General features: G+C 41.9%; 1 protein-coding gene across 3 annotated transcripts in view; it reads left to right on the top strand.

Moving 5' to 3' along the window:
* Window positions 1–20366, top strand: part of CRACD (capping protein inhibiting regulator of actin dynamics) — a 207458-nt gene extending 187092 nt beyond the window's left edge. For all 3 annotated transcript variants that reach the window (XM_063458033.1, XM_063458034.1, XM_063458035.1), the window contains 4 exons: window positions 13297–15637; window positions 17715–17896; window positions 18750–18903; window positions 19889–20366. In XM_063458033.1, coding sequence (XP_063314103.1) covers window positions 13297–15637; window positions 17715–17896; window positions 18750–18903; window positions 19889–20049 — 2838 coding nt within the window. In that variant the 3' untranslated portion in view covers window positions 20050–20366. The remainder of the gene's footprint in view (window positions 1–13296; window positions 15638–17714; window positions 17897–18749; window positions 18904–19888) is intronic.
* The last annotated feature ends 6471 nt before the right edge of the window (window positions 20367–26837 follow it).

Genomic DNA, 26837 nt, shown 5'->3' on the forward strand with positions numbered 1-26837 from the left:
AATTCGGTTCGCTAGTTCTCATCCTATCTGGGCTAAGTGGGAAGGCGTGTAAATTTGGAACCCACTAGACTTTTGATAGTGCGACTAAGAGGCGCCTGTGTAAATTCGGTTCTCTAGCTCGCTATATATGTGGTGATTGGGCAGTGTGGCTAACCAAAACGGGTGTATATAGTTTTAGGTAGTCCATTCAAGGTACTGGCCAATAGTTTAGTTGGGAATTGTAAATGTGTTAACGATTGTTTTAGTAAAGTGTATATCTTGTTAGATAGCGCGAGCTCAGCCGTCTAGCGAGAGTGTTAATAGTGTGTTGCTGTATTATAGTGCACGGTACCATAACCCTGTATATTTACTGACATTATATAATAAGTACTAATCATTGTCGTCCATTGCATGTTTAACACCATAACCACTAATAATTGTATTGTGACCTTAACTTGTGCTTTGACCTATGCTAACCGTACTGTAACCGCTATTTGTAAAAGACGATGTTACTGGGGTGTGTTATAGACGGGTAATTCGTATATAGAGAATTATAGCGTGGGTGACTGTATAGTTACGCCAAAGGGCATAATATTGATTATATAGTGACTGGTGTAACAGCTGTGTGTGTACGGGAATTCCCTGAGTGTTTATTGTTATTGTGTACGTTTCACTTGGTAACCGTACCACGTGGTGCTGTTGCCAGAGGAAACGGGTGTGACTGTTGAATAGTACGCGTGTATAGTATTCGTTGTCGACGACGTTCCATTGTTAAGTATGGGTGCGTCGCAGTCAACGATTCCGGATCCCTTAGGATGTATGGTTAAGAATTTTAAAAAGGGATTCAAAGTTTGTGATTTTGGGGTAAAGATGTCTCCTGTACGTTTGGTCACTTTGTGTACTAGGGAGTGGCCTACTTTGGTTGCGGCATGGCCGCCACGTGGCAGTTTGGATCCAACTCTGGTACAGCGCTTACACGTGGCTGTATCGGGTAGGCCTGAACTTTACGGCCAGTTTCCTTATATTGACTGTTGGAGACAGGCCGTAAATGACTCGCCAAAATGGCTCCAGACATGCCACGAGGAGCAGTGTCGCCTCATGGTAGCTAGGACTTGCTCGTCCACTAGGACTGGTGTTAGGCCCATTTTGGACACGCCCCCTGAGTCCGAGATCCCTTTGCCGCCCCCTTACTTTCCGTTAAGAAGAAGTGACGCAAACGCAGGAAGTCCTGCACCCCTCCCCTCATTACCCTCATCCACTTCCGCTTCCTCCTCCAGTACAGGATCCACCCCCCCTCGTACTAAATCTCCCCTTCCGGAACCAGAATCCACCCCCATTAGAAACGAATATCCTGATTTGGCGCCACTTCAGACTTCCGGTCAAGCTTCATCTAGCTCAGCTCGAAGTGTTTTATTTACGACCTTTTCCCAAAACCGACCTCCCACATCCCCATACCCTATCTCTCCCCGACCGGAACCCATGACTGACGCCTCTCTACGTAGCCCCATCCAAACCCGACAGTTGACTGGTGCCCAACAATTAAAGCACTATCAGATGCCTCTTCGTCTGAATCCCGGGTCAGCTTATATCGATGCCGCAGGTCAAATGGCACACGCTGACCCAGTCTTCGTATATGTCCCATTTACCACAACCGATCTTTTAAACTGGAAGACCCATAATTCCTCGTATACTGAGAAACCACAAGCTATGACTGATCTGTTCACCTCAATAGTACAGACGCATAATCCGACATGGGCTGATTGCCAGCAGTTACTAATGACTTTATTTAACAATGAGGAAAGGACAAGAATAAATCAAGCAGCCATTAAAGCATTAGAGGATAGAGCCCGTGCTTTGAACCAAGCCAATCCAGCAGCATGGGCCGCGACACACTATCCCAACACCGATCCCGATTGGAACGTAAATGGTGCTGATATGGTTCAACTCAGAGCCTATAGAGACGCTATAATTGCTGGCATGAAAGCCGGAGGAAAGAAAGCCATTAACATGTCGAAGACAGTTGAGGTGATCCAGAAAAGCGATGAAGCGCCCAGTGTCTTTTATGACCGATTATTGGAGGCATACGGCTTGTATACCCCCTTTAATCCGGAAGACGCAGACAATTCCCGAATGGTTAACTCCGCCTTTGTCAGCCAAGCATACGGAGATATTAAGCGCAAGCTACAAAAGTTAGAAGGGTTTGCAGGTATGTCCATCACCCAACTAATGGAGGTAGCAAATAAGGTCTATATGAACAGGGATACAGAAAGTAAGAAAGAGGAAGAGCGCAAGATGCGTAAAAAGGCTGATATGCTAGCGGTAGCGATCGCAGGCGTAGATAAACGGGGCCCAGATAGAGGCAATAATAGATGGAGTAGGGAGCCTTTGAGTAGGGATCAATGCGCGTATTGCAAGGAAGAAGGGCATTGGAGGAACGAATGTCCGCAAAGAGAGCAGTACGAGAGAGACCAACCCAGGGCAGGCTACGGAAACTTTAGAGGTAGAGCGAGAGGTAGAGGAGGCCCCGGAGGGAGTAATGGTTATAGAGGGAGTAATGGGAACAGAGGAAGTGTTAGGGAAGACAGGTATATTCCAGCAGCGCAAAGGTCCCGCGATAGAGAAGGTAGGGACTTTGTAGGATTGGCTGACACTGTCATGGAGGACTATTGATACCGACCGGGCTCCATCCCCCTTGGTCGAGCGGAGCCTATGGTCGATGTATCAATAGGGGGGAAAAGGAGTGCGTTCATGATCGACACTGGTGCTGAACATTCAGTGGTGACTAATCTAGTTGCTCCTCCATCTGGAAGGACTATTACTGTGATAGGAGCAACTGGAAGAAGTGCTGAAAAACCGGTTCTTAAAAGTCGACTCTGTACATTGGGAGGCCACGTAGTAAAACACCAATTCCTTTATATGCCTGAATGTCCAGTCCAATTGCTGGGACGTGATATGCTATCAAAATTACAAGCGCAGATTACGTTCCTACCAAATGGAACAACATCCTTAAAGTTTAATGGACCTTCAGGTATTATGACTTTATCCGTACCAAAGGAAGAAGAGTGGCGACTTTATACAGTGTTGACTAGCCAAAACCCTAGGAGTGATGAGACATTGTTTAACATACCAGGAGTTTGGGCAGAGAACAACCCACCAGGACTGGCCCGCAATATTCCACCAATAAAAATTGAACTGAAACATGGGGTTTATCCAGTGAGCCTAAGACAATATCACATTCCGCAGAAGGCTAAGAAGAACATCCAATCCTATCTGGATAAGTTCATACGGTATGGTATCCTAAAATTCTGTACTTCCCCCTGGAACACCCCATTGCTGCCTGTTCAAAAGCCCGGTACAGATGAGTATCGACCTGTACAGGACTTAAGAGCAGTCAATGATGCGGTTGTTAGCATACATCCAGTTGTACCCAATCCATATAACCTGCTTGCTTTAATTCCGGGCGGGGCTACTTACTTCACAGTCTTAGATCTCAAAGATGCCTTCTTTTGCCTCCGAATTGCCGCAGAAAGCCAATGTATTTTCGCTTTCCAATGGGAGAACGCTGTAACGGGCTCAAAACGCCAAATGACTTGGACAAGACTGCCCCAAGGGTTTAAAAATTCACCTACCCTATTTGGTTCAGCTCTAAGTCAAGATCTACTGGATTTCGAGTCTATCCCAGGAGAATGTGTATTGTTACAATATGTAGATGACTTGTTGATAGCAGCAGTTACAAAAGAAAAATGTCAGCAAGCAACGCACGATCTACTACATATTCTCTGGAAGGCAGGATACAAGGTGTCCAGGAAGAAGGCTCAGTTGTGTTTGCCAACTGTCAAGTATCTGGGATTCCATATCTCTGAAGGTCAAAGGATTATGGGGCCAGAGAGAAAAGAAGCTGTCTGCCAAATACCAATACCCAAGAATAGAAGACAAGTGCGAGAATTCTTGGGGGCAGCAGGCTTCTGTAGGATATGGATTCCCAGCTATGCGATACTGGCAAAACCTCTGTACGCAGCCATCAAAGGTACAGAGCACGACCCCTTCTTATGGACCCAAGAACAGCAAACGGCATTTGAAGATGTGAAGAAGGCTTTGATGAGTGCCCCAGCATTAGGTCTACCTGATCACACACGACCATTCTACTTATATGTACACGAGCAAAGAAGAATGGCTGTGGGAGTATTGACACAGTACTTGGGATCATGGCAAAGACCTGTTGCCTACATGTCTAAGCAACTGGATGCAGTGGCCAGCGGACTTCCACCTTGTCTAAGAGCCGTAGCTGCAGCCGCCCTGCTAGTAGCTGAAGCCGATAAACTCACTCTGGGTCAAGAACTTTATGTACGAGTCCCACATGCAGTACAGACGTTGTTGGATTACAAAGGAAATCATTGGTTTAGTAACAGCCGTATGACCAAGTATCAAGCAATGTTGTGTGAAAACCCAAGAGTGCATTTAGAGACTGTAAACACCTTAAATCCAGCTACCCTTTTGCCGCAACCTACTGAAAGTCAACATGATTGTTTGGAAGTAATGGATGAAGTATTTTCAAGTAGACCAGATCTTCGTGATTTTCCCATCCAGAACCCCGATGTTCAATATTACACCGACGGCAGTAGTTATGTGAAAGAAGGGATCCGCTATGCAGGATATGCAGTGACAACAATAGACAAGGTGATAGAAGCTCGGCCACTGGCGAAAGGAACATCAGCACAAAAGGCAGAATTAATAGCACTAACACGAGCGTTACAATTGGCTGAAGGTTTAAGAGTAAATATCTATACGGACTCTAAGTATGCGTTTTTAACCACTCATGCCCACGGAGCTTTGTATAAAGAAAGAGGACTACTGAATTCAGAAGGCAAAGAAATCAAGTACGCAGCTGAAATCCTACAACTATTGGAAGCAGTGTGGGAGCCGAAAGAAGTCGGTATCATACATTGTCGAGCGCATCTGAGAGGAGATGGTGATGTAACCAAGGGAAATCGGATGGCAGATAGTGCAGCTAAGCGTGCTGCTGAATCAGGAAGACAGGAGTATGTGGGGCATATAGCTGCTCTTATACCAACTCCACTGTCCCAATGGACTCCAGTTTATACAGCTCAAGAAGAGGAGTGGTTAAAGACTGAACCGGGAAAGTATTTGGAGAACAAGTGGTATCAGCTAGAAGATGGAAGAATAGTCATACCAGCATCACTAGCGGTAGAAATTGTCCAAAATTATCACAACGGGACACATTCTGGGAGAGACAGTACTGAAGAATCTCTCAGGAAACATTTCTACATACCAAGATTGTCCAACTTGACTCAGGCCATTGTACGCAGATGTGTAACGTGTGCTAAGAATAATGCAAGACAAGGACCAGTAAAGCCACCAGGAGTCCAGTTTATGGGGGGACTCCCCATGTCCGATCTACAAATAGACTTTACAGTAATGCCTAAATCGGGTGGACATCGTTACCTGTTGGTAATTGTGTGCACCTATTCAGGCTGGGTAGAAGCATGTCCTACTCGTACAGAGAAAGCAGGAGAAGTTGTAAGATTCCTGCTACGAGAAATAATACCCCGATATGGACTACCCTGTTCTATAGGATCGGACAATGGTCCAGCTTTTGTTCATCAGTGCCTACAACAACTGACTCATATGCTTGGTATAAAGTGGAGGCTTCATACTGCATATAGACCCCAGAGTTCTGGTAAGGTAGAGAGAATGAATAGAACTATAAAGAACCAGTTGGCTAAAATGTGTCAGGAAACCCAACTTAAGTGGAACGTTCTCTTACCCATAGCTTTATTGCGAATCCGCAGTACCCCTACCAGAAGGATGGGCCTCTCTCCTTTTGAAATCATGTATGGGCGACCACCTCCCGTACTTGGTAACTTAAGGGGGGACTTGAGTCAGTTGGGAGAAGGAATTACCCGGCAGCAGGTTGTAGAGTTGGGTAAGACTATGGAGGAGGTACAGAAATGGGTACAAGATAGATTACCTGTGAATATTTATCCCCCTGTTCATAGTTATCATCCAGGAGACCAAGTGTGGATTAAAGAGTGGAATAATGTACCGTTAGGGCCCAAGTGGAGAGGTCCTTATGTTGTTCTTTTGTCTACCCCTACAGCGATAAAAGTAGCCGAAGTAACTCCGTGGATACATCACTCCAGGGTTAAACCAGCAGCAGTCGATTCTTGGCAAATTACAGCAGATCCAGAGAATCCCTGCAAGATCCGGTTGAAACGCACTACTCAGTCGGAGTAACGAGGAATTATTGTGGATTACAAATTTTATTGTTACAGGTGTGAGTGAGAAGGCCATAATAAAGCCTGTCCGCTTACCAACACATAGTGTATAAGCCAGGAAAGTCTCGAAGGGACACCTGTGAAGACGAGCAGAACTCCATTCCCTGCAGCCCTCACATCCTGGAAGCTGAGGTTCCATCGCACGGACGAAGACTGAGGATGACGGCGAAAGATGTGCTTTTGATTGTGTTTATTTATATGTGTTTTTATATTCAGGAAGGTAGAGGTACCGACACTCCTAGCTGTGAGGTATGCATTAAGACTACGAGAACAGGTAACCATATTTCCCAAACCCTAATTTGGCATTCACAATACGAATGTAAAGGAGAGGTATCAAGATGTAGATACCTAAATATAGACTATAGTGTGTGCCATTTAGGAGTAGGAGAACCTAAGTGCTTCAGTCCAGAGTATCAACCTCGTACAATTTGGTTGACTCTCAGGAATGGAGATCCTCAGGGGACCCTAATTAATAAGACGGTGTTAGAATCCGTACATTCTTCGGGTGTTCTGCTATTTGATGCATGTAAGGCGATATCAAGTGGTAGAAAACCGTGGAATGTATGTGGGGATCTTAGATGGGAGAGGACGTATGGGTCTAATGATAAATATATTTGTCCCAGTAGTAAAAATAAATATGTGAGTCCTAGATGCCCAAATAAAGACTATAACTTTTGTCCATATTGGTCTTGTGTGGGGTGGGCGACTTGGGGACAGACAGTAGATAAAGACATGATAGTGACTAAGTTGCCGACTAGCCCTTATTGTAAGTCTATGGAATGCAACCCAGTCCATATACTTATTAATAACCCCGACAAGTTCCTAGATAAGTATGGAAATTTATTTGGGTTTCAGATATACGGGACGGGTTTAGATCCTGGGACATTATTGTTTATAGGAATAGAGACTGATACGGTATCCTCCCAGACTCATCAAGTATACCATTCCTTTTATGAAGAGATGAGTATAGATAATAAGATCCCCCATAACGCTAAAAACCTGTTCATTGACCTAGCTGAAAGTATTGCCGGTAGTCTTAATGTTACCAACTGCTATGTGTGTGGAGGTACTAACATGGGAGACCAATGGCCTTGGGAAGCAAAGGAGGTAATGTCCGGTTCTGAGGCAGTTGACCAACTAATATCTACACAAGCCGATTATCATTTGAGTGTTAGAGGTAAATCTGAGTGGAGATTAAAGACCTCCATCATAGGTTATGTTTGCATAGCAAGGAAAGGAATAATGTATAATACTTCTGTAGGAGAATTAACTTGTCTAGGGCAAAAAGCTTATGATGATGATACTAAAAATACAACTTGGTGGTCGGCTTCAAATGTCTCAGAACCATCTAACCCGTTTGCTAGATATGCCAGTTTAAAGGATGTGTGGTTTGATTTATCCATCACATCTACCTGGAGAGCCCCAGCAAATTTGTACTGGATCTGTGGTAAGAAAGCCTATTCGGAGTTGCCACAGGACTGGGAAGGGGCATGTGTGTTGGGTATGCTCAAACCATCCTTCTTCTTGTTACCGATTGAAACAGGTGAGACTTTAGGTGTTAAAGTGTATGATGTGAATCATAGGAAGAAAAGGGGACCCTTAGAGATAGGCACCTGGGAAGATAATGAATGGCCTCCCCAGCGTATCATAGATTATTATGGGCCAGCCACGTGGGCAGAAGATGGTACCTTTGGTTATAGAACCCCAATTTATATGCTCAACCGTATTATAAGATTACAGGCGGTGGTTGAGATTATTACTAATGAGACCTCACAAGCACTCAATCTTCTAGCGAAGCATAATACCAGGATGAGGACAGCAGTGTACCAAAATAGATTAGCCTTGGATTACCTTTTGGCAGTAGAGGGAGGTGTATGTGGGAAGTTTAACCTGAGCAATTGCTGTCTTCAAATAGATGACGAAGGGCAAGCAATAGCTGAGCTTACTAGCCATATGGTTAAACTAGTGCATGTGCCTACTCAGGTATGGAAAGGGTACAATCCAAGTAGTTGGTTTGGTAGCTGGTATGAGTGGTTTGGAGGGCTTAAGGCAGTGGTAGGTGGAGTCCTACTGATTTTACTGTTGTGTCTACTCCTACCGTGTCTTATACCCTTAGTAGTTAGGTCTGTGCAAAGCCTGATAGGAAGTATAGCAGAGAGGAAGGCTGCTGCACAGATAATGGCGATATATAAGTATAAGGCTCTAGATCAAGGAGAACCAATGCAGGAAGATGAGTGTTAAAAGATTCACATCATAAGATAAGTCTGGTCTGGTTCATGGTAACCTGAGGTATATGCAAACCAAGGTTAAGTGATGCCTCAAGTAATTGTGAAATATCAGAGGCATCAAAGGGGGGAATGTGATGTAATTCCAGTAAAATACAAGTTTAGCAGGCTAAGATTGCCACAAGGCATATGTATGTATATGTGTTTGTAGTATCAGTTAGTTAATTACACGTAGCTAAGATACTGTTATCACTGTACTGACCAGGTGCAGGAATGTAAGAACTGGAATTACGCGTCCCTCTCCTTTGTATCAGATGAGCCACGTGGTTAGACCGGATGGATGAGTTTAGACTCTATTTATTAAATAGGTTAAGGGTATGTGTGGGTGTAGTTAATTGTGGGAGGAGCTACAGTGCTATATAAGGAATGTACTCTATGTATTCAGTACTCAGACTTTGCTGTATTTTGGTGACGCTAGTCCCTCTGAGTCCCGATCGGTGATCCAATAAAGAATCTCTTCCTTCCTGAAGAAACCTGTGTCCATCTCTCTGTGCTTGGCTTCCGTCAGTTTCTCCGGTATCAGTTTCCCTCCCACCCCCCAATCCCCAGTTGCTGAAGGGGTGAAAACCCCTTCAGTAACTTACCTGAGGCAGCGACGAGGGACATCGTCGCTGTCTCCTCCTCCGCGCCGCTCCTCCTACTGTCTCTGTCGGCCGGTGGGTGAGACTGATCCGGCCCACTGGCCGAGGAGACCTAATGCGCATTAGCGCTCCCCATAGGAAAGCATTGAAAAAGATTTTCAATGCTTTCCTATGAGGAAATGAGCGACGTTGGAGGTCCTCACACAGCGTGAGGACGTCCAGCGACGCTCTAGCACAGATAATCTGTGCTATGAGTCAGGAAGTGACAGCCACTAGAGGTGGAGTTAACCCTGCAAGGTAATTATTGCAGTTTATAAAAAAATGCAATAATTACACTTGCAGGGTTAAGAGTAGTGGGAGTTGGCACCCAGACCACTCCAATGGGCAGAAGTGGTCTGGGTGCCTGGAGTGTCCCTTTAAACCTTCTTTGCCTAGCTGCCAAGTCAGTAGTATTTTATTACAGCAAACTGACACTTCTCTTGGTGGGTGGCCGGTGGGGGCATGGGAAAGGCATAAAACTGCCTTTATGCTAACAGGGCCGGACTGGCCCACCGGGATACCGGGAAATTTCCCGGTGGGCCGCGGCATCTGGGGGCTGCGCAAGTATGTGCCACCGGGTGGCCGGTCCGGTGGCACACTCAGAGGGGGGCCGGCGGCCGCGTTCCACACTGCAGCCTCGCCGGTCCGGCTGCACTCCTACTGCTGAGGGCTGAAGGGGGAGGGAGCATATCTTTACCATGCTCCCTCGCGGTTCCCACAATTCACAGCAGCATCCGTGCTGTGAATTGTGGGAACCGCGAGGGAGCATGGTAAAGATATGCTCCCTCCCTCTTCAGCCCTCAGCAGTAGGAGTGCAGCCGGACCGGCGAGGCTGCAGTGTGGAATGCGGCGGCCGGCCCCCTGACTCCTCGACTCCTCTAAGGTGGGTGGGGGGGAGGGGGTGAATAGAGAGATACAGAGGGGGGGAGGGTTAATAGAGAGAGATACAGAGGGGGGGAGGGTTAATAGAGAGAGATACAGAGGGGGGGTTAATAGAGAGAGATACAGAGGGGGGGTTAATAGAGAGAGATACAGAGGGGGGGGGGTAATAGAGAGATACAGGGGGGGTTAATAGAGAGAGAGAGATACAGAGGGGGGGTTAATAGAGAGAGATACAGAGGGGGGGGTAATAGAGAGAGAGAGATACAGAGGGGGGGTTAATAGAGAGAGATACAGGGGGGGGTTAATAGAGAGAGATACAGAGGGGGGTTAATAGAGAGAGATACAAAGGGGGTTTAGTAGAGAGAGATACAGAGGGGGGTTAATAGAGAGAGATACAGAGGGGGGTTAATAGAGAGAGATACAGGGGCGGTTAATAGAGAGAGATACAGAGGGGCGGTTAATAGAGGGAGATACAGAGGGGGGGTTAATAGAGAGAGATACAGGGGGGAGGTTAATAGAGAGAGATACAGAGGGGGGGTTAATAGAGAGAGATACAGAGGGGGGTTAATAGAGAGAGATACAGAGGGGGGGTTAATAGAGAGAGAGAGATACAGAGGGGGGGTTAATAGAGAGAGATACAGAGGGGGGTTAATAGAGAGAGATACGGGGGGGTTAATAGAGAGAGATACAGAGGGGGGTTAATAGAGAGAGATACAGAGGGGGGTTAATAGAGAGAGATACAGAGGGGGGGTTAATAGAGAGAGATACAGAGGGGGGTGAATAGAGAGAGAGACAGAGGGGATGGGGGGGTGAATAGAGAGAGAGACAGAGGGGATGGGGGGGGTGAATAGAGAGAGAGACAGAGGGGGATGAATAGAGAGAGAGACAGAGGGGGGGAGTGCCACAGGGAGAGGGGGGAGAGTGAGACACAAGGGGAGAAAGAGGGGCGAATAGAGAGAGACAGAGGGGGAGGGAGAGTGCCACAGGGAAAGGAGGGAGAAAGAGACAGAGGGGGGAGGGGGAGACACAAGGGGAGAAAGAGGGGCGAATAGAGAGAGACAGAGGGGGAGGGAGAGTGCCACAGGGAAACTCTAGCCCTGGAGCTACGGGCTAGAGTTCACTCTCACCACTGCGACCACCAGGGATTCCTGGTGTTCCCAGTGGTGAGAGTGAACTCTAGCCCCATACAAACACTGCCCACACTCACACCATACACATTCACACACTGCCCCCCCATACACACACACAGACCCCCATACACACATTGCCCTACACACACACACAGCCACCCATACACACATTGCCCCACACACCCTACACACTGAACCTTTCACACACATTGCACCCCTCACACATTGCACCACTGCTCCTATACCCTACTACAGCCCCATATCCCAACGGTTTGACTATTTACTCTGGGAGCGGGTCCCGGCACTCCTGGCACCATAACCACTACACAGAGCTGTAGTGGTTATTGTGCATGGATTATTTCTTTAAATAATCTATAAGTGCCCCTCCTGAGATCAGGCTCTGGATCCGCCACTGATTTTATTTATATATATATATATATATATATATATATATATATAATTATGCCTATAATATTTACACATATTTTAATGTACATTTATATATGCATAATACACTAAGAAATTTCATTAATATGTACCATATGTAATGAGCAGATATTGGCCCAGTCTTGTTTCTAGGTGCATACTCCAGCACAATAACATATTTAAAGTGAAGAGCGCACCCACAGGACTTCAAAATAAACAAGATAACGTAATTTTTTACAGTTGTGCCCTACATACATTCACTATTTCAGTCCCATTACCAAGCTTTCCTTAATATGTCATGGTAGTTGGACTGAAACATTGGTTATATGCAAAGGCACGTCTGCTTAAAATAAATCTGCACTCTTTTTTTTTTAAGCCTATATGTGCTTTTTTTCACGTTGGAGTAATAATTTTAATTTTAAGTTATCTTTTCTAACTCTGTATCTGCACACTATGCTGGCGCAACGCATTATGGGGCTGGTAAATAATTTTTTTCCAGGGCTGCTTTTAATTCCCAGTCCGGCCCTGTATGCTAATGTGGGTCATACTGTCTCTTTGAGCACTGCACACAACTCATCAGTCAGCATTGGGCCACTAAATGTGGCCCCAACTGACAAAGGTGTTGATTTATATCTGGGTCTCCCTGGTGTGGGCAAGGATTTAACCCAGCTCACACCACAATTTAGCAATTGGCATGTAAATGTCTATATAATGAGCTATTGGCACCAATTAGCATACCAAACAGCTCATGTGTCATTTTGGGGACACTAAAAAGGGTCACAGCTGTGAGAGGGGAGCTGCAGGTATCAATTGATACCTGGGTCTCCCTGATGTGATCAGGAATTTAAACCTGCTCACACCAAACTGTTAGCACATTACTGACACCGGGAAAGGTTAAAGGGTTAATGTTTTATTGTCCTATCAAGCCCCCTTTGTCCTTGCCTGAATTTTACACTTGGATTGTTTAACCACCCAAATGATGTGCATTTAATAAATCTTTGATGTGGCAGATAGGATTTTCTGTTTTGGCAAAAATCCCTCATATTTATCCACTATGTTTATAATATAGTTTCATACAAAGCAGCCACAAGGGCCTTTAAAGGAACCGTCACATCCCTGGATTTTATTCAATTTGATTCCCAGTGTTTTATTCAATGGTGGCCATTCAAGAGAAGTGACAGTTCCCCTTGAATGTTTTTGAACACTAAGGATACTTGCATTCTGACATCTTACATTGAACAATGGCCTCCTTCTAATAATAATTATTGTTTGCAGTAGTAGTACATAATATAGTTACAGTTTGCTAATTACCTTGTTTGTGTTTCTTAACCTTTGATTATTATCCTTATTCGACTGAATTCACAATTATGTTTTTAAAAACTCTTGTGTTCATTGGTACACACTGCATAAACAATTATAGAGTTTTCATATTTAAATTATATCTAGAAACTAAGTGGGCTAAACCGTGGCCCAAAGGATACCCAGCGGTTGTCAAAAGGCTAGTAAACATCTTGTAGTTGTAGCTTTAGCTAAGATCTGCCTTCTGGCCACCTCTTGTAGAACATGTGTATTGTGAGATGTATTTATGTTATGATGGCAAGTAGCCGAAAATTGATGGAAATCGGTAAAGAAAAACTATTAATGATATAAAGTTCACAAATGTGTTAATTTATTCTAGATTATAGAAGACACAGAGTATGAAAATGAATATGCTGTCAACATGCCAATATCCCCTGACAGAAGTATGTACTATACAAATGAAAAATCCATACGGGATTTAACTCTCTCAGCTGTGCTTGATCACAAAATACCTGAGAAGCAATCTTCTGAACTGGTTCAAACAGAGAGACAAATAAACGGGAGCAAGCTAGCTGAAGAAAAACCTCAAAGTCCAGTCAATTTGATACATGAATGTGAGATCAGAATTCTGGATGAGGTAAGCAAATTGGAAGCACAAAAGCAAAAAGAGGAAGAAGAGAAAAAGCAACAAGAAATGCTTAAATCTTTGGAACTTGAAAGAATTCGGCAAAAGATAGAAGAGCAAAAAGAACTTGAGAGGAAAGAGTTGCGCCGCCGGGAGGAAGAACGTAAACAAAGGGCTGAACAATGTCTCAAAGAACTTGAGGAGCACAGAAAGCGAGAGGAACAAAAAAACCGTGAACTAGAAGAGCAGAGATCTCGCCAACAAGCAAACGAGCAACGTTTAAAAGAAGAGATACTTCGTAAAGAAGAACAGAGCAAGATAGAAGAACAAAAACAGCAAGATTTGCAACAGCAGGAAATTGAGAAGGCTATCATGCCAAAGACAGAGGATAGTACGAAGCAAGAAGAAGTATGTTCTGCAGAAGAAGAAAATACCATTTTACTTGATGATCATAATGAAATCCAGAAATTGAGCAATCAAACCAATGCAGATGAAGAGGAATTAAGGCAGAAAGAACTAAAGCAAATTGAAGCTCAGCAACAGGAAAGGCTTGGCAAAGAATCACGATGGCAAGAACTTGACCAAAGACAGAGGCCATTTACATTTAAAGTGTCATCTGGTGAAAAGCAAATTCTTTTTGAAAAAGTTCATTTACCCCCAGTTACTCCTTTGAAAGAGCAACTTGTCCATACAGAAATGCAAGGTATAAAAGAAAATAAATCTAACATAAGCTTGCATGCTCTACAGTCAAATCAGCGTGTCCCTCACACAGCCATTTTGGTGACTGGTGCCCAACTTTGTAGCACAGCAGTAAACATTAACCAAATTAAGGATACAGCTTGTAAATCTTTGTTGGGTCTCACAGAGGAGAGAAGGCAGCTGGAAAACCCGCCAATCAAAAATGAAAAACAGAGTAACAAAACAAAGTACACATCAGAATCCCTAGAAAACCAATCAGCCCTGGCCGAGTGGGCTTCTATACGGTCAAAAATCCTTAGTAAATCAGAAAATGTCAACATGCTTGACAAGGACATAAGAGTTTCACGCATATGCAATGATGACCTGACTGCCAAAGGGAAAGGTGACTCCCATAGCAACTTAAGAAAAACTATGTCAGCCAGTGCTAGATTCTCAATAACACCCGCATGGCAGAAGTTTCCAGAATCTGTAAATTCCAGAGAAAGCATTATTGAGAAAATAAGTAAGGAAAGTGTAACAACTGTGAAAACAACGTTTTCTGAAACTGAAACCTTAAAAAGCACAGCAAATGCTGAGGAAACAGTCTCCAGTAAAATAAAAAAGCAAGTTACAATTGAAAATAACACAGTTGGCTGTATATTTTCCAAAGATCTTCCTTCGTTCCTTGTTCCAAACCCTCCTCAGTCCCCACGCAAGTTACCAGTAGAAAAACAAAATGCTTCTGAACTCCATATGAGCAATGGTGTACGGAAACTTGACAAAATGCTGCAAAATGGAGAGGAGAAAATTACTCCTTTTGGAATAAAATTAAGAAGGACAAATTACTCCTTAAGGTTTAGTTCCGACCCTCAAAATGAGCAAAAGAGGAAAAAACGGTATAGTGCTGGCGATAGCATTGATAGTGTTCCTGTTCCATTCATTGGTTCAGATGAAATTGAATCAAAACATGATTCCAGAATAACACTGTCAGTATCACCAGCCAAGCTGAAGAAAGACACAGTTAAAGCCTTGGTGGAAACATCAAACAGTTCATCTGATGATGTTCATTCTGCAAGTATTCCATTAATACCTTTTTCAAGCACCAATGTGTCTTCACCACATAAAGACAGAACAGTACCCAGAACTCCCATTGTACAGAAACCATCATTAGCTCCAAAACCTTCCAGTCCAACTCCGCCATCATCTCCACTTTCCAATCTGAATAGATCAAATGTAGATGACCTGTCTGGTCAGAGGATGGACAAAGGTGAACAAAATAAAGAAATACTGGGAGAGGATATAAAAGTAAATTCACTGCCTTCTTTAATTCAGAGCAACAAAGAAGAAGCTGAAACAAAAGACCAAAAATGTTCATTTCCATCTATCCCCTGGAGAGACAAGCGATCGGTCCAAAAAGGTAAAATATGAAACATGGAATTTGAGAGGCAAATAAAGAACTGCTTAAAATATAATCTAAACAACAAAATATACCTATTTTTAATTTCTTGATCTTACTTTATGTCGTGGTTACTGTTTGACAGTCATGTGCATCTCTAAACTCCATTGTACTATTAGCCTCTATATAAGTTATTTATGGTTAAAGGGACACTCCAGGCACCCAGACCACTTCTGCCCATTGGAGTGGTCTGGGTGCCAACTCCCACTACTCTTAACCCTGCAAGTGTAATTATTGCAGTTTTTTATAAACTACAATAATTACCTTGCAGGGTTAACTCCACCTCTAGTGGCTGTCTGGTAGACAGCCACTAGAGGTCACTTCCTGCTCTATAGCACAGGAAACCTGTGCTAGAGCGTCGCTGGACGTCCTCACGCTGTGTGAGGACCTCCAGCGTCGCTCAAATCCCCATAGGAAAGCATTGAAATTATTTTTCAATGCTTTCCTATGGGGAGCGCTAATGCGCATGCGCGGCATTGCCGCGCATGCGCATTAGGTCTCCTCGGCCGGTGGGTGGGATCAGTCACGCCCACCGGCCAACGCAATGGAGAGGAGGAGCGTCGCGGAGGAGGAGACAGCGGCGAGGGACATCGCCGCTGCCTCAGGTAAGCGACTGAAGGGGTGGGAGGGAGAGGGACGGATCGTTTTCCTGGCCCCGGAAGATTTCCTTCTAATGAAAGAGTATTGTGGTAATATGAAAACCAGGAAAGATAAGTGTCATGAATGTCATGGCCATAAAAGTTTGAAGGGGAGGAAATGATTACAGTGTTAAATGTGGTAGAGCAAAATTTATTATCTATCTGTACAGCAGAAACAAATTGATTTTTTTGTTTCTGTGTTTCTTCAGACTAGCAGCTCCCGAGGTGCTAGTCTGTCGTTTCCTCTTCAGATCACAACCTGTTTTCATTTTAGAGACAGAGTAGAGCAAATACTCTCTCTATGAGAGACATTACCTCTGCTCGATTAAAGTCATTATATTAAAGATCTGGAGCAGTGAAAGACTTAGACTTAAACACTGAATCCCTGCCAATATCAAACAAAATGCCATAATTCCTACTCTTGCTAGAGATGCATTTAATGATTGTCATAAATTCGCTGCATGGTATTTTACCATTCTTACGTTGCAAAATGTTAATGCATAATAGACGTGGCAGGAAAAAATGCAAACCAGGCTGTCACAGAGAATGTGAATGGGTAAACTGGTTTATAGCTTAGTTTCTAATAACGTGCATTTCCAAATGGAGAAATAAAACAACATTAAGATCATATTGCAATCACTGAATTACTCTCCAGTGCCCTCAACTAGACTCCAGCCGTGTATGAGGCTTTCTCTCTTCATAGCCTACTCTTCCTCAGAGTATCTTGGTAGCCCTGGGTGATAGGCTTGTGTGTAATAGAGCAAAGCACACTAATTGGATTGCACCCAGATTAGCCCTACACAGAAAAGTAACAGTGTCAGTTGCGGAATTAAATGCATGAGGAAAAGATGTAGTCAGTGAATGCCACATCCAGACCTTTACAGATTTGTAGAAGCTTACAGATTATAGAGAGTACTTCCAGGAGCTAATGATTTCTGAGTTCCATGAAGCTGTATCGCAGGATATCAGGAACAAAGCATAATGTAATAAGAATGATAGACAGCCATACAGACACACACATACAGATATGTGTCCCTGGCTGTACTCCTCAGCTACGCTCCCTCACCTCAGCCAGCTCACATTGTTCTCAGTGGATCAGTGTGTAATGAGAGGAACCATGGAAAACATTGAATGAAAAGGGGAACGTGGATAAGAAGGCAGGACTATGTTTTGGGGATTTTGTTTGTTTTGTTCTTTTAATCACAACTCATTAGAATTGAGCAATGACAAAAATACAATCCACCCAAATAAAATCCATCAAATGAACATGTTTTTTTGGTGCCCAAAGCATCGCTTTAATTACCTTGTAATTGAATTAATAAATTGTTTGCACCTATAACCCATTAAAATAAAATAACTAATCTAAAATGATGCACTCTCTATTATGTTTTATTTTCCAGAACGACCCATCCTTCAGAGCCGGCACTCTATAGACGGTTCAAAGCTGGTGGAAAAAGAGACAGCTCAGCCTATGTGGATAACATTAGCCCTACAAAAACAGAAAGGTTTTCGAGAGCAAGAAGCTTCTAGGGAGGGGCGACGACAAGCTCGAGAAGCAAAGCACACAGATAAAATAGCTAAAGTAATTAAATACATGTGATTGTATTGTAGACGAAAGACAAATATCAAAAACAGAATATGTACATTTTAACATGAAATATAAACTTTATCCCTTACTCTGTTACATCACTTTGGGGGAAGCATATCCTCCATATCCACTTATTCAAGTACTTATAGGGCATTAACATGCACTGCTTACTAACACCACACAGGTCAGACTGTGCAGCTAGTGATGCAAGGAACAGTGCTTTGTGTTATCACCTTCTAGTAAATAAATGGACAAAGTATGCAAGTGTGTGTTGAGTGTGTGAGCATGTGTATTTCTGTGATGTGTGTACGGTTATGTTTGTGTGTATTTCTGTTGTGTGTACTGTTATGTTTGTGTGTATTTATGTTATGTGTGTATATTTCTGTGCATGTTGTATATGTGTTTCTATGTGAATGATGATGGACAGCCTGTCAATGGGTGCACAGGCATTGGTATAAGGTCTGTCCGTTACACTTGGCAGTCAGCATAAGGAAAAGGGAAGAAATGAAACCATATTCCTATTCATTTTCTGTGTTTGTCCAGGGTTAGCCCTGCGTGACTTTGATTGTGATGTAATTTGCTAATTCTTTTTATTAAATATTTAAAAGAAGATAATTTGTCTCATAAAAAAAAACCCCAAAAAACAATTAACACAAGTTTTAGGTGATTTTCAATGTTTTATCAATGATGTAAGTTCCATAGAAGTGACAGCAACGTTGCTAATGTCTAAATACATTAGTGGGTAATGAAGCCGTGCTGTATAGTAAGGTTGTGTCAATGCTTTTCTACCGTTATAGCTTTGACAAATACCTGGAATACACTTACATTTGTTCCTTCTTCTTGAAAGGCGCCCAGTACACCGACAGATGAATACAGGAGCAGGTCAGGTTCCCTGCAAAAAGTGTCAACCCCCGATGATGCAAAATGTGAGACCGTAGTAACTCGACTTCAACGCAGAGAGCAGCTACAGAAATCAAACACTCTTCCAACATCAGTCACAGGTGAAAAAACAACCCAGATTATTGGTCTTTATTGTCTAAACTGGGAGTTGTGGAGGACCGACATGGGAATTGCAAATTTTAGGTAAAAAAAAAACACGATGAAGCAGCTGAGTAGCAGATTTTTTCAGTGTTTTCAATTTTAATTGCCATTTTAGTTTATCTTTGTGAACTGCACCTGAATGTAAATTAAAGGAAAGCCCTGCCGTCCCCTCTTCCCCACAATCTGCTTGCCTGCGGTCTGCTCCCCACTTCCCTCCAGCACTACCACCTCTGGAAAGCTATCTCCTAAAAGCAGGAACAGCGGACACTCATAGGAGGGCTAATGGAAGTTATTGCTGAATACTTCTTGCTTTTTGGAGATGGTAGAGGAGGCAAGGAGTGGTGCATGGTTAAACCGGAGTAAGAAGTCAGTGTTCAAAAAGATTTGACTCCTTATGATGGGGAGGCCCTATTGCAGTCCTGGTGTTAAACTGTAAGTGTTTATGGTGTCCAGAGTGTTTCTTTAAATGTAAAAAGACAGTGTTTAAAGGGACACTATAGTTACAAGAACCACTACAGCTTAATTTAGTGGTTCTGGTGACTATAGCATGTCCCTGCAGGCTCAGCACTGTAAACTCTTCTTTTTCAGAGAAAATGCAGTATTTACATTGCTGTCTAGGAACACCTCTAGCGGCAGTCACTCAAAAGGCCACCAGAGGTGCTTCCTATCTCAGTGCTGTACTGTGTGCAGCACAGCTATGCATAAAAGGTAAGTTAACTACCTTATTTCTCCATTCTGAGGGGACCGGGGACCTCAAAAGGTCATCCAAAACTATAGTGTCAGGACTACATGTTTGTATTCCTACCACTATAGTATTCCTTTAATATGTATTAGTTTTTGAGATTTGAAAGTCAGTTTTTGTAATATCATATTGTTGGACACCATTTCTTCTGATGAACATTTAATAGCATTATTTTTTGTTTATCATCCATTTTTCTCAAACAGTTGAAATTACGGAGGCCTGTACAGGAACCCCACTAGCAAAAGATAATCCGAAGAGATTTTCTACTCCAGATGCAGCATCAGTATCCTCTGAACCTACCTGGCTGGCCTTAGCCAAGAGGAAATCAAAAGCCTGGAGTGACTGTCCACAAATCATTAAGTAGATATCGTGTTCTAGGCCTGGAGCATTACATTTCTATTCTCCAGTTGTTGCTGGATCAAAGTTCCAGAGACATGTAATAAATCATGGAAATTGTGGCCCAACTATGGCTGGACGTTTATGTTGGATGCTCCCTTTCTAAATATTTAGAAAAATAAAAACTGTCCCTACCTTCTATATGTGTTCCACTCTGTGGTTGTTATGGTAGATGTGTATATTAATAAAGGGTGTAAATTTGGGGCTTACGTCGCACCTAAAATAAATCAGGATTAACTAAGCCTGAGTGCAGTGGTGAAAAAAAAATATATCCCATTTTCTTTAAATGAGACACTCTTTCTAGAAACAATGCTAACGATCGAAAATGTGTTTTCATATATAGCCATGCCACTTCTCACTGAAAGCAGATGGCAAGTGACTGCAATAGGGCTACTAGTAAAAAAAAAAATAAAGTCACGTGTAAACGTGTTCAGATTTTGTCACATATTACACTGTGCCTGTGGCATAACACCTTTAAATGTAATTTATTCAGGTACTTATTGAGCTTGTGTATAATGTTGTAATGATGTTTCATAGGAATAAAAAAATAAGTAGAGATTATAATTAAGTTTTTGTCTTTGCCCAATTGTGGGCAGAGGAACCTGCACAAAATATGTCTTTGCTGGACCGATATGGCCAATACAGTTTTGCACTTTTTCTTTTTGGTGTGTTCGTGTTTTGCACACTACTGTATAATGTGCCTCTACTATGGAAGTGTTTGTGCTTATTGGAAACTGCATCCAATAATTTGTTGATGTTGAAATTTTTGTCTATGGGATTTTGCAATCGATTAGCCTGCGTTATGAACATTATAGTAGATTGTTATAGGATCAATCACTGAGCTGGTAGTGCACAATGAATGGTATAAATGTCTGATTTAGCAAATTATGACTTTTTATTTAGTGAGATTTGTGATGTAGCTGATGAGCAGTGCATAGAAATCTGGAGGGTATTACAATTGAATTATTTTATTTCCAGGGTTCCCTGAAGTGAGTTTTGAAACGTGAGGTTAAATGAAAGTTAGTTTCAATTCTTACAGTTCTTACAAACCTCCATCTTAATTTATTTTAAATTTTACACAAAAATGACTAACGATACATACATTGGAGATAATCATTTACATTTCAACACTTCTTTGACCAACACTAGTTTTTTTTCCATTTAGATGTCACTTGAATTAAAATGTCATATTTCCGTCTGTTCTTTATCAAGGCTCTCTTTTAGTATCTGGCAAGGCCTCTATTTGTAGAGTTACTCATCAATTCTGTGGTGAGTTTCACTTTTCTACGCTGATAAGTAAAAATAAGCTATTATTTGGTTAGCAGTTTATCATGGGGGGCGGGGGGAGAATTTGGAGGGGCACCTACAAAATTGGTCCAAAGTAAGTAAATTCCCAGTTTTGTTTTCTTTTTTCTTTTCTGCTGTGCATGTCCAAGTTATATAAAAGGGAATTCTAGGCACCATAACATTCACAGCTCAGCAAACAATGGGACACAGGGTTGCCTTTGCAATGCATGTGAGGATACCAGACCCAAATGGACCTGTTGTAGCGACCAGAGTATTTCCCCAGCTGGCCAAAAGCTCCCCTCTTGTGGCACAAGGAAGCTAGTGGTCTACAACTCCAGGAGAAGCAGAGCACATGTACCTTGCAATCTAGGTAAGTGATCCAGAGTGTTTGCGTGGCTTACCCTGGAAATGCTCTGACTCGCTAAGACTGTAGGTTGAAGTATACGTGGTCAGGGCCGGGTTAAGAGTCTATTGGGCCTGGTACTGACAATTACAATGTGCCTAATTACAGAATCTTATCAACAGAAAACACAAGCAGTCATACATCCATAGCTTCATGTATCTGATGGAGGTGGTGCTGGAGGTAAACATATGACGCAGCTTTAAGAAAACCCCTATAACGTAACATAAACCTGCATAAACAATATAAGGCACACCAAGAGGAACTAGGGTCTAGGGGTCTGCACCCACTGGAGGGTTTCAACTCAAACGCAGCATGCTAAACCTTTAGCTTGTTCATGTTGTATTGCATTTGCTTTCCTCCCTCCTCATCAGGGCCTGAACAGCACAAATTACAAATAAAGTCATTCTCAAAAATCTCTACAGGCTTAAAGGACCACTCTAGGCACCCAGACCACTTCAACTTAATTAAGTGGTCTGGGTGCCTGGTCCAGCTAGGGTTAACCCAATTTTTTATAAACATAGCAAATACAGAGAAACTGCTATGTTTTTAAATTGGTTAAGCCTTCCCCCTAATCCTCTAGTGGCTGTCTCATTGACAGCCGCTAGAGGCGCTTGCGTGATTCTCACTGTGAAAATCACAGTGAGAGCACGCATTGTAAATGCTTTCCTATGCGACCGGCTGAATGCGCGCGCAGCTCAGCCGACGGGGCGGAGAGGAGGAGGAGAGCTCCCCTCCAAGCGCTGGAAAAAGGTAAGTTTTAACCCTTTTCCCCTTTCCAGAGCCGGCCGGGAGGGGGACCCTGAGGGTGGGGGCACCCTCAGGGCACTCTAGTGCCAGGAAAACGAGTACCGTATATACTCGAGTATAAGCCGACCCGAATATAAGCCGAGGCCCCTAATTTTACCCCAAAAAACTGGGAAAACTTATTGACTCGAGTATAAGACTAGGGTGGAAAATGCAGCAGCTACTGGTAAATTTCTAAATAAAATTAGATCCTAAAAAAAATATATTTATTTAATATTTATTTACAGTGTGTGTATATAATGAATGCAGTGTGTGTGTGTATGAATGCAGTGTGTGTATGCAGTGTGTGTATAATGAATGGAGTGCAGTGCGTGTATATGAGTGCAGTGTGTGTATGAGTGCAGTGTGTGTATAATGAATGCAGTGCAGTGTGTGTGCAGTGTGTATATAATGAATGCAGTGCAGTGTGTGTATATGAGTGCAGTGTGTGAGTGCAGTGTGTATATAATGAATGCAGTGTGTATGTATGAGTGCAGTGTGTGTATGAATGCAGTGTGTATATAATGAATGGAGTGCCGTGTGTGTATATGAGTGCAGTGTGTATATGAGTGCAGTGTCTGTGTATCAGTGCAGTGTGTATGCAGTGTGTATATAATGAATGCAGTGCAGTGTGTGTATATGAGTGCAGTGTGTATATAATGAATGCAGTGCGTGTATGAGTGCAGTGTGAATGCAGTGTGTGTATGAATGCAGTGTGTATGCAGTGTGTGTATATAATGAATGCAGTGCAGTGTGTGTGTATGAGTGCAGTGTGTGTATGTGTGTATGTATGAATGCAGTGTGAATGCAGTGTGTGTATGTGTGTATGTATGAATGCAGTGTGTATGCAGTGTGTGTATGAATGCAGTGTGTGTATATAATGAATGCAGTGCAGTGTGTGTATGAGTGTGTGTGAGTGCAGTGTGTGTGTGTGTGTGAGTGCAGAGCATTGGTGGGGGTGGGCATTTTATTAATTATTATTATTTTATTATTATTGTGATATATTTTTTTTTTAATGTTATTATTTTTTGTATTATTATTTTTTTATTTTTTATTTTTTATTATTATTTTTTTTATTTTTTTTTTCGTCCCCCCTCCCTGCTTGTTAGCTGGCCAGGGAGGGGGGCTCTCACTCCCTGGTGGTCCAGTGGATGGGCTGTAGGAGCGGGGCTGTCAGGAAGCTGTAACTTACCTTCACCGCAGCTCCTGTCAGCTCCCTTCTCTCTCCTCCGTCCGTGCAGCTCCCAGGTCAGCTCCCTCTGCAACTCTCACGGCCGCGCGGCTCTCGCGAGAGTTGCAGAGGGAGCTGACCTGGGAGCTGCACGGACGGAGGAGAGAGAAGGGAGCTGACAGGAGCTGCGGTGAAGGTAAGTTACAGCTTCCTGACAGCCCCCGGTCCATGTCTGTATTATGGCAATGAAAATTGCCATAATACAGACAACTGACTCGAGTATAAGACGAGTGAGTGTTTTTCAGCACAAAAAATGTGCTGAAAAACTCGTCTTATACTCGAGTATATACGGTATGTTTTCCTGACACTAGAGTGGTCCTTTAAGACTGTCCCCTCTGACATGTGACCTCTTTGCTGTCCAAACTCTGATCAAGTTGTGCGTGGGTGACCACATATGGTTTATTTAAATAATTATTTTAGGAAAACATTAGAAATTGTTTAATTTTGTACAATTTCCAGTGTGTCGGATATCTGTGCAGAATAACTAAATAGGCCTGTGAGGGCAGGGGTTCTATAATACATTCTATATGGCATTTTCCCTGATTCAGATGTAAAAGTAACCAGAATGAGAATTGTTTATTCACTAATTGAAGAGAATTTACAATGGAATTGCAAATTGTAATCAACTTAGCCGAACTTGCGTCCTGTACTATAGTGTTCTCCACTGCCTTTAGTTAAAAAATCTAAAACGAAATGGGAAAAAAGGTTTTACTCACTCTTTTTTCAGCACCGGAGATCCAGTCCCTGCAGCTGCTTAATCCACCTCTTACAACGTCACAGCGACTCTTCTTTTTCGTCCGATCCAATGATCATATAGAGGAGCATTGGGGATGAAAAGCACATGCATGCCCAGAGCTGCACTCCTCCAATGAAATGGTGGTAAACTGTGAGAACATAGTTTGACTAAGTTCTCACCGCGGAAGCACCTTTAGTGGCTATCAATAAGACAGTCACTAGAGGCATATTTTACCCTACGTAATAGCTGTAGGGTTATAACTAAAAGACCACTGTACCCAGAACACGTCATTGAGATTAAGTAGTCTGTGTGCCTTTAGTGGTCCTTTAACCTAGAATTTACCAATCCCTTTCCAATTCATGTTAATTACCTGGACTAGTGAATAAACCCTTAGTATACTTGTAGTAAAAAACAAGTTACACCTTACAAGTCGTTTATGTACAATTGTGTTCACTTTCTATATTTGCCTGCATTTCAATTAATTCAAGTCCTTGTTTTGTTCATATTGAAACAAAGTAAACTGACGGCAGGTAAACCATTCTTTTGAATATCACTATAAATCCAAAATTATTTTAATTCCTTAAAACTTTATCCTATGTTTATTCCCCCAAATGGCATTAGACTTACAGTCTCAAACTTGCACTATTTGTACCACAGAGTATTACTTTTTGATTTATTACAGTTTTTACAAAACACTAAAAGAGAAGAGATTATGAAAATTATGAAAATAGAATTAAAATAAAGCAGTGCTTTAATAACAGAAGTCAATAAGAGGGTATAAGGATATATTATAAAATGTATAATATTCTTAACATGTTGTATATATCCACTACTACAGTATATGAAAAAAAATCTAAATATATAATGTAAATAATAACATTGTCAAGCCATGTCTTGTTAAAATAACAGTTATGGGCATAAATTAATTACATACATTTGAATTTATGACAAACATGTTATGCATTTGAAAATGTGTAAAACTCTTTCAATTTGGCATTATAAAGTGGCTGTAGTAAATTGAACTTTAGCTATGAACCTTGAGATGCTATTTTAGTTGTCAAATTTAAAATACAAAGAAAACCCAAAAGGAAGAAAATGTGTGTAAATTACCAAATGTGGCAACCTGTATAGTAATTGGTAGAATATACAATAAACACCGTATAATGAGGAGAACAAAAGAACAAAAGAAAAATATAGTGCAATACAATAAGCACATTGTATTGCACTATATTTTTCTTTTGTTCTCCTAGATATATGGTGTTTATGGTATATTCTACCGATTACTATACAGGTTGTACCATTTGTTGCCACATTTGGTGATTTATACACATTTTCTTCCTTTTGGTTTTTGTTTGTATTTTTTGTATTTTCTGTGTGTCTCAAGGGAACACTTTTACCTAAGGATTTCTGTGTGTTTCGGAGAATATAGTGATTACTTTTCTTTCTTTGTATCAAATTTAAAATGACTGACACAAAACATAATTGATCTTTCTCTAATTTAAACTGTTTGTAGACACACAATACAAATGTCATTGTTCTCCAAGTAAACATGTTGATTTTTAGACAAGGTATGTGCTAGCGATAGGAAGCTAGTGAATGAACGGTGGAATTTCTGAGAGTTATAAAGAGTGGATTATGTTGTATTATATAAAATCTCCTCTATAATTTGCAGTGGACAACTAAGTTTGTGTGAAACATTCAATTAACTTTTAAGTACTGTTGTGTATAAAACTTTGTAAAGTTGTGGAGTTTGTTTACTGTAATTTTTTTTTTCTATTCAAATATTTTCAAGCATAATGGTTTCTTTGACTAATATTAGTCTGAACTAATAAATTATTAGCTAATATTTAAATAACGGTACATATTTAATATTATCTGTGTATCAACTCTGAAATTCAGGTTTATTTTAAGCTGACTTTTATGTGCTGCTGGTGTTTTGGAAACTGTTTCAATAGCAGATAAAATAAATTCTTTTTTGTGTAATTTCTAATTATTATTATTATTTTTTTTTTGTCAGACTGTTATGTAACGGTCCATTAATATAAACAACAAAAAACAACAAAAAAAACAAGTCTCCAATAAAAAGAATATACTTTTCAAATGCTGTCCCTCTTCTTTCATTATTACAGTTAGGGTTGCAAATATATAACTCTAGCAATAGATTTTTAGATGTCTGTAAGACTAATCAAATTGGGGGGCTGATGGCTGGGGGTTTGTGTCCTTAGCAAGTCAATAACATTTCAGTGTTTCAGATACTATGAGTTAATTATAAAACACAATTGGTGGATAATGTTCTAGTGGAAAAATAAACCAGAA

The sequence above is a fragment of the Pelobates fuscus genome, chromosome 6, assembly GCF_036172605.1.
Source record: "Pelobates fuscus isolate aPelFus1 chromosome 6, aPelFus1.pri, whole genome shotgun sequence".
Lineage (NCBI taxonomy): Eukaryota > Metazoa > Chordata > Amphibia > Anura > Pelobatidae > Pelobates > Pelobates fuscus.